Genomic DNA, 13,085 nt, shown 5'->3' with positions numbered 1-13,085 from the left:
GCAATTAGGTACTGAGTTGCCGGTTCTTCTCGGTAGAATTTAATTCAACACTGATTATTTTGGTTAAATTACATAGGTTCTTAATTAAAATCAACTAATGTTGACTCTACGTTTTTTTATCGCTTGGATTGTCCGTAGATTATAAGACTTTTGGCTCGAAAATAATAAAGTGTTTTTTTTTTTAATGCTATTATTTGTCTAATTCAAAATCTGTTAACATTTCATCCAATACAATAGACGCAATCACAAGACGCTATTCTTCACCTTCGATCTAATATCAAATGTTTGAGGTCATATTAAATTACACACAATTGAATAAATACCGCATAATTATTAATTGTATACAATGTTTTTTTAAGTGTTTTCAGGGCCTATTTTTAACACAAATTTTTATCGCAACGTTGGACAGAAAAGACGGACAAAAAAGGTAAATTGTAACTTACAAAAGGATCATTCTGTAAATTATAGGAAATTGAATATGAGTTTTGGAAATCTTTTATATTTGTATACATATATTTATTGGGTGGCTTTGTGTAGGCGCCGACGCTAAATATATCAAACTCTGTACTGCTCGGAAGATTGAGTCAGTGTAATTGCAGGATATAAGATCTCAGACGACTAAGTAGACGACACAGACTTAAGGATTGGGACATGTCTATGGGTGAAAGTAGCTTACCATCGGACCAATTAAATTGCCTTTCTTACTAAAATATTTAAAAAAAAAAACAACAATTGCATAGAAGTTACTGAAATTCAATATGGTAAATTCCTTCACTTCGGGATACCAATAATATTTTCTCTAAATCAACAAATAAACTTTTTGATGCATTTGGCTACTTAAACAACCATCTTCATTATTTAAAAGTATGAGAGATCCCATTAGAGAGAGGATCCCATTCTATACCGTGTAATTAATTGGGTATTACAAAATACAATTTCTCAACAAATGACCAATATTGTTCGGCATTAAGAGGATCTCCGTCTCCATCATTAGTACAGCGCCTTGAGACTTAAATAGATCACTCTCCTTTCGAGATATTAATTTAAGATAAGTAAATTATTGTCTATAAATAACCCTCTCTCATCAACTCAAACTCAAATTCCTTTATTCAATATAGAAGCATTACACTTTCTTATTGATAGTCAAATTAAACACTACCACCGGTTCGGAAAAGGAAACACCATGACCTGAGAAGAACCGGCGAAAGAAACTCAGCGGATCTATCCGAGTAAAAGCCTTTTCATAATCAAGATGATGTTCTACAATATCAAGTCTGTGCATTTTTCTGAAGTGCACAAGTTTTAGTTTTCCTGAGATCACAGGTTGAACAAGTTGAAGTTATGTTTCGTTTAAGCTCTACACAAGTATGATTTTGAGTTTTTCCCACGAATTCTAATGTCTTTTGAAAAATTTACTCATGAGTTCTTCAAGTACTGGATCATCTTCATTTATCCAGGTTTATGGCAGAATTTCACTGAAATTAGACAGACGCAGGTTTCCTAACGATGTTTTGATTTTGAAAACAGACAGAGTTACTTTAGTATCTATAATATTAGTATAAATAAATCAAATTAACAAAATTTAGCTAAACACTAAAATGCTTTTTAGTAGTATTTGGCCTCAAAAAGCTGCAGTTTATTAAATGCAATTTGATTGTAAACAATCACTTCTCGACCTTCAGTATTACGAGTAAGTGCTATTATCGCACGGACAATAAATACGAAATGAAACTCAATAAAAAAATGATTTCTGATTGCGGAATGCTCATTCTCATTTAAATCAAATGACCTAAATGAGACCGAAAATATTCTCTATATAAATTGTTGCTAAAACTACTTTAGTCCATTGAAATGTTACAATTTTAGGGCCAAACTGAACATTTCCTAGAGGACGCAATTTTATTTGTGGGACATGTAGGGGGTTAATACAAACTTAACCCCAAGTTTGTGAGGTTGGCGCCATTGTCCCCCGCCCGCCATCTTGAAAAGAGGGGTGAAAACATATTTTTAAACTATATCTCCGAAATTAGTTAAAAATATAATTTGTAGCAAATCGTTGTGACAAAAAAAACAATTATGTTTAAATGACTTTCTACCATAAATTTATAATTTAAAAAGTTATAAGGAAAACACTTATTTTACAGACAATCCCGCGACTAATTTAATATAACTAACGAGATTGCTATCTCTTTCTAACGTATGGAGTTGATATGGTATAGCACTGTCAAATTGGTTTGCAAAATCAATTATTAGCACTAATGTCAATGATCAGTGCGCTAATTAATCTACACGTATTAATCATTTTATTCCCAGACTTATTTCGGCGTAAGTAATATCACTTTGTATTTTACTCTTCTTCTATACTCATATAAATGCGAAAATAATCTGTCAGTCTTTTTGTAGGTCTTCCACGGCCGAACTACTGAACGGAATTCGATGAAATTTGATATGAAGGAAGCTTGAACTCCAAGAACCTTACAATCGACCTCTACGCGAGCGAAACCGCGAGTGACATCTAGTTATTTATGAAGGAAGGCAGATTTGCAAATTAGCCAACTCATACTAAGTGATCCAATAGCTAAATAGTTATAGTATATTTTTTTCCGAAATATTTGTGCAATGGTATCCATAACAAATCATAACATTCAACTAACTTATTTGTGAGCAAACATATTAGAGACTAGCTACCCATTCAGATTTCGTACGGATTTTGGCCCATAGACAATGGCGCTGCAAGAAATATTAACCATTACCTACATTACCGATGCGCCACCAAACTTGGGAACTAAAATTTTATGTCCCTTGCACCTGTAATTACACTGGCTTACTCACCCCTCAAACCGGTACACAACAATACTGAGTACTGCTGTTTGGCGGTAGAATACCTGATACTCATCACCACACACCCCACCATCACCTACTCGGGTGCTAACTACCCAGACGGGCTTGTACAAAGCCCTACCACAAAGTGAAAATAGTGGATAATAGTCATACAAAAGAACCGCTCCCATTTTCCACTCTTAAATTTGAAATTTTCGAAAACACTTACGTAGTGGATGGATGCTTACTTTAAAATATAAACAAATGTTCCAAATTTTAGCTTTCTAGAATTGAGTTCTAGCTCTGAGTCAAGACCTTCGATTTCATAAGTAGAAATAAAGCAAAACTTAATAAATTAAAAAAGACTAGCGACGCGACCCGACTTTGCACAGATGCAATTTATTAATAACGAAAATGAAATTATATAATAATACTATAAAAATATAAATAATACCGTAAATAATTTATCTAATTATACAATAATTGAAGAGTGATTAATACTAACATCGTCTGGCATGAAGCCCTACCATGATACCTCATTTTTTTGCGTAATACACAAACAAGGTGATCACTTATTATCAGATAGCCCATTTATATTTATAAAATAGAGGTAAGGCCCAGCAGTGAGACTATTACAAGAAATTTCCCTATAGAATATTGGAAAAACTAGAATTTGCATATAAAATAATACTTTTAAAATATTTGACGTATGACAAATTTCTAACTGTAAACAAATTACTCCGGGCAACCTTGAACTAGACCGAATTAAAACTCGCCAATCGAAATCCGTAAGGCTACACGACCAGTTACATTTCACCAACGAGGTCATTATCAGTGGCTGTTGAGAATCTAGGTCATTATATTATCTACGATTTAGCCTTGACGTCATGGCCTTGAACTCTTAGAATTACGTCCCATCGCATCCTGAGAGTAAGGAGTAGAAAGTATTCCAATTGAATAGTTTTAAATGGCCTCTCTTGAGGATACCATAAATAATATTTTATTTTTAGCATTTGAATTTTATTTATGCTCGTGAAAGCTCTTATTATTTCTGATATAAAAATCTTATCGAATTGTATAATAGATGCCTTATGTATTTTTAGTACAAAGACACACGAGCGATTACTTAACACTATAGACGGGTAGAAGATATTGCAATATTTTGAATAGTTTTAGATACGTCAAATATCCTCAGACATTTCGTCTGAGTAGTTTTACGTGGATGAGGATTTCGTCGAAGACTCGTTTGGCCTTGTTGTAGAGCAAAGTTTTTGTAGCGTAATCCCCAGCTCTTACAAGCAATTTCGAATCATTTAACATAATACATTAAATGTAAATATATATAAGTGTTTTGGAATGTATGTTCTACCGAGAAGAACCGGTAAGAAATATTGGATACTGTTTTAATCAATTATAGTATTTATTAATAACATATACATATATATTAAAATAATAATATTATCAAGAATATTTAAAAATAGATGTTGGTTTTTCCCGAGAACGATAAGCATGAAAGTTAGCACGCATATATATATATATATATATTCATGTAGAAGGTTTTTGGAAGGATGAAAGGAAGATGGCACTGAGGCATTTCAACTTCTCTAAAGATCCACTAATCGCCATGTAAAATAATTTAAGATATAGATTATGTATATAAGCAGGACAACGTCTACCAGGTTTCCCTTAATCCAGGGTTCAGGAGGAGCCAAAAAACTGGACGCCGATGACGACCGCCTCGCTGTTGATGTCCAGTCTTGGACTATTTGTGACGTGCCCCAGAAATACAATTAAATATAACTAATTTTAGTAATAAAAGTTAAAATTTTCTTAACTTTATTTAAAAAAGAAAAACAATAATAATTATTAACTTTTACTTTAGTTATAAGTTTTCTTGTTGGTTGGAACAGTGAGTTGGTTAGCACAATACGGTTCAATTGAAAGAGGGCTCAAAAGTTTAGTTATTTTTAATCTGTAACATCATTCCTCTAGATTTCCTATAATCTGTCGCAGTGATATCATGAGAAGGGTCGGAAATGTGTAACAGGAAACCGAGAGCGCGCATTTTGATTTGACCAATGAGCGCGCGCGGCTAGAGTTGACCGTCAAATAGTACCAACTCATTTTCCGAGAGAAAATAATGGTAACGTCGCTTATTACCAACTCGACGTGTCTGCTGTTATACATCATATGGGTCTTCTCTAAGACTCACTCTTTTTTATAATGTACAACATAAAAAATTGGAGCATGTAAATATTTTGTACATGACGATCATTCGTAACGCAATAGATGATTGGGAATACCTGCATGAGAAAATCTTGTGTGCGTTTATTTTATTTATAAATGTAATATTTTGCAAATGGTAACAGGTTACAGAGATGTGGACTCATATATAACGAAATCTTGAAGGTCATTGCGTTAAGATTATGTCTGCGAATGTGATTGCTAAAAAACCTTGACACGACTTATTATAATACTTTATAGTCGCATTCTTTTCTTGATCGTAACGGTATCTGTTTCCGCAATCATACTGACTCTTAAAGCCGATTGGTTCTTTAGGGGATGGTCACTTTCACGGTATGCGTAAGCGATCCCGTGGCGCCTCTGAAAAAACGCCGGAGGTACGCTTGCTTTTTAGTGGGTATTCTGGACATGCATTATTGTCCTCCGTGTATACGCTTTATCTTACGGTATTCTGATAATCAGCCAGTCAGTCAATATATCTCTTTTTCAGGAAGACGCGTAAATGCGATTCTCTGCGTAATAAAAAGAGGGGTCGTGTTCTCGCTTATCCTATGCGGTTTGGTGGATACAGATGTTGCAGATTTTCATCCAACATATCATGCGTGTAGGTGATGAAAGGTCGTGTGTGATTTAAACCCGTACAATCTGTGATTAAAATTCACGTGTTCAAACGACTAGTCCATCTCTCAGGCTTTGGTTCTGGCTGAATATCAATAAACAATCTGTAACGTATATTATATTAAGTATTCAAATATTTTGTTCATTATGCTAAAAGACTGGACAGATTTGCGTTTTTATAATCTGTGCGAAAGTATGTTATTTGTGATTAGTATCGTAATGATCTTCGTCATTGATGGAACGATGAGCGACGTAGGTTGTTATATTAACAATAATAAATAGTTTCTATAGAGAATATATAACTTAGGGTTTAAATTATAGGTCTATTTGACAGGCCTTCATTTAAAATGTGTTTTCGAATTTCCCATATTATCTGAAGTGTAATATACTCATAGTCACCAGTCGAGATATATTTAGAACGAAAATAGCGACCTATCGATTTCAAGTTAAAATATAATAGTATGCATTTTATTGCAAATAAAATAATATAATTAATGAGAAAAAAAGAAGAAAAAAACATTTTATTTTTTTTCGTTATTTGAAATTGGCACTTGGGCCTTGGAGTCATAGTGCCTCTATTAAAACTATAACAACACGCCTTATTGCCTCCACTGGCGACAGGAGGGTTTTATGTTTTTCCCAGAGGATCGAAATTGCATTCAAAGATATCACGCTGCGGTCATGATTTGTACAGTATTTATTTTTAAATTTTATTTCTATATTAAGGACTGAATGTAAACAATTATTATTATGTAGGGCAACAAAAAATAAAAATATAGAATTCCGTAATTAAAAATATACATTGTAGGTATTCCTTACTAGCTGACCCGAATGATGTTGTTCCGTATATTGAATTCGAATTGCTATAATGAAAATAAATCCGGAAACAATTTTTTTTTTATGCTTTATGATACACATCCTTAGTTTTATTTCCATGAAGGATAATGGAATAAAGAATAAAGATAAAAAACCTTAGATTTAAGTATTCCGTGCAATTTTCTAACAGCTCACCTACATTGTCCACTAACAGTTCTCTATAGATATATCTTAATTTATACTGCACATATGTACCACCTAAGCACTCACTTTTTCCTAAAACCATTAGAATATAATATATTATTCAACCATTCCAATGATATCGCGTCAATTAGATGTCAAAGTTTAAATTGACTTGGTTATTTTTATTACTACAAGTATTTAAAATGGAATATTTACCATGTTTTTTATTTTTATTTGAAAATCTTGTTGTCTCGTGAATAAGACATTCGTAGATAATGTCGAAATATCGAGTTCCACCAAATAAAAATAAAAAACATGGTAAATATCCCGGTTTAAAAACTCGTAGATGTCAAATGTTTTTTTTTTGGCTGTCCAGGAGGATTTGTCCTCTTATGGTTGAAATAGATTTTAGGTAGGGTATGACGGTATAAGTGAGCGTCATTACTTTTGTCTATATATGGTATACGTTTACCGTATATTTGAATAATCAAGAACTTTAAGAAATGACTCTAGAATATAAATCAAAAGTCCTGAGATGATTCCATTAACATTTCGGCATAGTTTGCTCTCGTCAGTCACAAGGTCTGTTCAAGTGTTGGCGACCACTTGAAGAGACTTTGGGTGTACGTATCCAGATCAAACAGATCTTAGATGATCCTCTTCGAGCAACGTCTCATACGTTCAAAATTCGTTTCGGCTGTTTCAAATAACTAAAATATAATTATTATTGTACATGCAAAATGGAAAAAAAAAACCCGCTGTGTTTCTTTCGCCGGTTCATCTCAGGTCCGAAGTGTGAAATTCCGAACCGGTGGTAGATTTTTGACTTACAATAAGCAAGTGTAAACACTTCTATATTGAATAAAGATTTTTGACTTTGACTTTGTTGCTCGAAGAGGTTTGAACCCGAAATCTTAGTTCAGATTCACGTGTTAAAAAAACTGTCACGAAATATCAATGTAAACACTGATACCATTATCACTGATACCAAATTTTTTACAAAAAATAGGCATTCTAAATGCCTAAAAGATAAAACAGGTAATGTTGGCCTTATCAAATAGGAGGTCAAAAGTGGCTCCAAATGGTTCGTGTTTTTTATAATATTAAATTTTACACACGGTGCTGCTCGCCAGTTACTAGTACTTGGCTGACACGCTACCGCGTGTCTAGATAAGAAAGCAAAATTTAAAGCTAGCTTTAAGCATTAGTGATCTGAATGTATCTGATACTAGATTACATGAGACTCAAAACTTTAATAGAAGCTCCATTTATCGTCCCTGACGGGAGACTCAGTTCCGCAATGTGTGCGGTTGGAAAAGTTAGACTACTAATTAATATTGATGCTCCATTAGTATACTTTGATAGTAAGTCTTCCGGATTTTTTTCTTTCTGGTAACGCAAAAAATGTTGGAACCGTTAACCGAATATACATAAAAGAGATTTATAAAAAGAGCTCACCGATCTATTTATTTTTATTTATTTATTTATTAGATTCGCTAGCGATTTTTACATTTGTCATTCATACATAAATACACAATTAGGTATATACATCCATAGATTATGTAAAATAATTTAAAAGCAAACACTACATGCTAATTAAACTATTAATTACAATTGCTTGCTACAACAACAAAAGTTAAAAAAAGAAAAAACGAAAGTTGAGCAAAAGAGAAAAAAAAGAAAGGTAACCTACGTTGATCACCTAGACAGTGTTATATGTAAAGCCTCTAAATTTTTGGGATTTATTATGCGGCATGGTCGCACTTTTAAGGACTTTAAAACAAATATATTACAATCTTGGAGCTCGGAATTCCTTCGGTGTATTTTTAATGAAGTGGATATACTTATAATTACTTAACAATGTTTACAACGATATTAAGTATATTATCACAATAATATAGACCTTTTTAAAAGAAACGGTGACAATCATTGTAAACAAATATACTGACATACTTGGTGGCTTTGTGCAAGTCCGCCTGGGTAGGTATCATCAGATATTTTACCGCCAAATAACAGTACTCGATATTGTTGTATTCCGGTTTGAAAGGTGAGTAAACCAGTGTAACTACAGGCACAGAGGACATGACATCTTAGTTCCCAAGGTTGGTGGCGCATTGGCGAGGTAAGGAATGGTTAATATTTCTTACAGCGCCATTGTCTGTGGGCGCTGGTGATCACTTACTTAAAAAAAGACATGGAGGAAAGGTAAACTAATAACATCTAGTTACCTAAATCGCAAAGTTAATACAAACTTCCTGGGTCACAGTATTGTGGACAGGAGTCTCGTATTAGAAATATTTTTTCCTTTGATATGAATCTGTATGATGAATGAATGAATTTGCATCAAAGTATATATATTCAAATTGTTACAATTTCCCAGAGAACATTTTAAAATATTTCCTTACATCATGTTTGAACAAGTGTGAATGTTGTCAGACCAATTACGTATAAAAATTATAAAACTTGACATTGCTATAACGTAAAACTAGGACAAGGATATCGAAAACAATGATTCTTCGAGTTTGAAATTCGAATATATTAGTGATGGTATAACATTTCCAGTGAAAATGATTAAATTTGTTATTAAAATTAGATTTTTCCGTTACTCAACTGTCATTATTTAGAGCTGTTAATTACGCGAATTATATCTTTACTCTATTTTCTGCTTTAACTACAAAATATTACCTCACAATTATGATTAAAGGTAAATAATAATTAATTAGGTGATTCGATAAGGCAAGAAATTATTTCAAAATCAGTATTTCAAAATTTGGATATTTTTTTTTAACTTATTTTTTTTGGCAAAGGCCTTCATCATTGTTAAAATTGGTGTTTGGCAATTAAATAGGGTAATCAGCTCTAAATTATCTAAAATTATCTTATATTATTTGCCGGTTCTTCTCAGTAAAATCTATATACCGAACGGTTTTAATTAAGTAAATGTTCTTTAATGATGATTGAAAAACGCCTCAAAGAAGCCAAATACCTACTTAAATAGAGTGGGTTGAACCTAGCCATGTATTTTTTTTTTAATATCTTAAGTAGACTTAAGTCGAAGTCTTATTGATTGTACAACTTCATGTTCCGAATTTATAAGCCAATATTGGTACACGATTTGAATAATTCACTTACCATACTGAATACCCCTGAAGCCACCCACACGATTAGACTAGCGTTTACTGAACCCGTATATTTCAGGACTCCGGTAGGTGATACGAAAATGCCACTGCCTATAATCGAACCGACGATAACTGTGATGCCATTGAGGAGTGACATTTTAGCTTCCAATGCGCCACCTTCTTTTCCATTGTCAGACTGTTCTTGGTCTGATTTAAGAGCTTCTGTGTCACAGTCTTCTTCCGATGCTTTACTTTTGGGTGACCTGTGAGAAATAAGGAGAAATTACATTTTGGTAACAATAGACTCATTTCATACATCTAGTCATGCAAAGGTTTTTATGTTTTTCATTTAGGAATTGTTTTTTTTTTTTATTTCTATAAATCTAAATTTAAAAATGGCTGTATTATAGAAATGATATACGCAAGGATTGGTGGCAAGAATCCTAGAAGCATTTCTCTATTGAATTCCGATGTCACCGGTGGAGGCAACTATACGAACGCCTTATATCGTTAGGAATATTTTTACACTCTGAAGACCATTCTTATAGTTGCAATTGATACAAATATTTATAAAGAATAAAAGTTTATAGCATATAAGTTTACTTAAGAATAATGTCATGATTCTGCCTGAAATTATATCATATGAAATGAGTAATAATTAAAAGTATAAAAAGATAACCAAGCAAAGATCAGAAACGAATACAATGAGGTACAATATTGCAGCATTTGCATTATTAGTGAAGAGGTGTACCAAAGTTAAAAAAAAAAACGGTTATTTTTTTTTACAGTTAGGCGGACGTTTAAAAACGCCCAAAGGCAGTAGCGATATAGTTAACAAATAACGTTCCTTACATCGTCAATGCGTCACCCACCTTGGAAAATGTTATGTCCCTTGTGCCTAAAGTTTCACTGGCTCACTTACCCTTCAAACGGAAACACAACAATTCTAAGTATCCCTGTTTGACGGTAGAATATCTGATGAGTGGGTGGTACCTAACCAGACGAGTTTGCAATAAGCCCTACCACCAAGTATATTATAAGACAGTTCAAAATATATTTTTTCTCTATAAAATTTATTTTTTAAAACCTGCAAAGATTTAAACAAATAAGTTTTTAATATCAGTACATGAGAATATAAATGATCATTTTGTAAACTTGAAGTAGGGAATAGTCATCGAAGGATATTGTTTAAATATGTTTTCGAAAACATTCGTTCAAATCTTTCCGCACTTTATCTTAGATTCCTTCCTTAACATGTTTTCCTTCAATTCAAAAGAAAATATGAGGCAAAGATCAGCAAATTTCCAGCCAGGATCTATAACCATAACCTTAAAATTGATACACGAGTTCATTGCGTCATTCACGTTCCTCCGAAAACCAATATTTGTAACAATAGCAACGACTATCGGAGTGCACTGAACTACGAGTATGTAGCCGCAACAGAATCTATTTCATTATCGCTCGACCTCTGACACCTGATAGCGTGACATCTATAAGAGAGATTTGCATTTGGTTAAAATATTCATAATGGTAATGTATACCTTTGTAGCTTCATTTCAAATACTAGCTGAATTTATTAAACATCACTAATAAAACATAACCCGTCACCCCAATTTATTCCCTCGGGAAGTGAAGAAAATGTAGCTTATTCGCTTTTCTCGGAACTTAAACTATCCCCATACCAAATTTCATCTTAATCGGCTCAGCGGCTTATCGTGAAGAGGTAACAGACAGAGATTACTTTCGCATTTATAATATTTATTTATTTAATTAAATATACATTTTAACTTATATTCTACTGTATAAAGAACGATGCAACAAAATCCGTACAACGATATTAGTATGAGAGATTCTCAATAAATCAACAGTTTATGGCAATCGATAAAAAAAACTCAAATTTGTTCATCATTCCTCGAACTCTTATAGAACCCAAACCTTCCATAAGTTTTACGCTTAACCAAAGTGAAAATAGTCTAAAAATGACATTACTTTTTCTAAAATTATCATCATAATTAGTGCACAATCGATTTAAAAAAAAGTAATCAACGTCAAAGTCATTAAGGTATATGGTTTATTTTTTTTAGCATTGATCGTTTAGTGAGATCTTAATTTTTATCTCATTGAATTAATAAATATCAAGTTAAGGTTTATTTGTTCTTTACAACGTATCCTCACGAAACTGAATCGAATGTTCAATTCACATTCGGCCCATCTTTTTTTTTTGTAATAGTCTCATACGTCTCATAGTAATTTAACATTATTATAGTCAAATTAAATCATTTTTATTTTTTTATCAAATATATAAATGAATGAAGACACTTAATTACCATTAATTCTAAGCGAAGAATCTAATATAATCTGTACAAGTTAGGTCACGATCACTATCATGGCCTAACTTGGTTAGTGTTATTCAGTCTAAATTGTCATTAGTTAGTCTTCAAGCAGCAACTTCCGGAACGTTACGAGTGAGCCAGTGTAGACACAGGCACAAAGGACATGTCTTAGGTGTCATAAATATCACAAAAGATTCTGTATTAAAATTATATAATTTTAGTATATATATTTAATAAGCGATGTGAATTTCAAAATATATATTCCATAAATGAATACGAATGTTGATCAAAGACGTTCGAAGCTTAAAAAACTTTCAAAAAAATTACTCACACGTGTTAAATATAATTATAATTATTTTTAAACAGTTAAAAACGTTATAAAATTTTTTGAGTTCATTAGTTTTATGCAGATTGTACAACGAGGGGCCGAGTGGACGTCCTTGGGTGACCCCTTTCTCAATCGCCCTACAAAGATTCCTTTAAGCCCATTCAATGTACATCTGGGAACTCGTCGAGTACAATACTCTCAGAGCATTGTATAATAGGCATATCAAAAGAGACGAGGAAACTTATACGAAGTCCAATTCAGGAACCAAATATATAATATTACTTGCAGATGTTGTAGAGCATTATGTAAAATAAAATGTACCTACATTATATTTTAGTACAAGATGATTATTGTATACTATGTAACTAAAATACTCACTGTTGCGTCACACATATTGTGACGAACCAGTGAGTATTCCTACTTTATTAAAAACATCCCGAAGATACTCTCTAGCTCCAAGATTATAAATAGACCGGATTGCTCTCTTTTGTTAAATAAAAAAAGGATTTAATATCTACAGCATTACCCCAAAGTAATATGCCATATGACATAATACTGTGAAAATAACCAAAATACATTAGACGAGCGGTATCAATATCAGATGTCTCTCTCTCTCTTGTGATG

At 32.7% G+C, this 13,085-nt stretch overlaps 1 protein-coding gene across 1 annotated transcript in view; it reads right to left on the bottom strand.

Moving 5' to 3' along the window:
- LOC125073242 (large neutral amino acids transporter small subunit 1) overlaps positions 1–13,085 on the bottom strand; it is a 42,764-nt gene that overhangs the window by 22,040 nt on the left and 7,639 nt on the right. Inside the window, exon 2 of the mRNA XM_047684005.1 lies at positions 9,814–10,063. Within this exon, the coding sequence (XP_047539961.1) occupies positions 9,814–10,063 (250 nt within the window). The remainder of the gene's footprint in view (positions 1–9,813; positions 10,064–13,085) is intronic.

This window comes from Vanessa atalanta, chromosome 23 (assembly GCF_905147765.1).
Source record: "Vanessa atalanta chromosome 23, ilVanAtal1.2, whole genome shotgun sequence".
Taxonomy (NCBI): domain Eukaryota; kingdom Metazoa; phylum Arthropoda; class Insecta; order Lepidoptera; family Nymphalidae; genus Vanessa; species Vanessa atalanta.
This window is presented reverse-complemented; position numbering and strand designations above follow the sequence as displayed.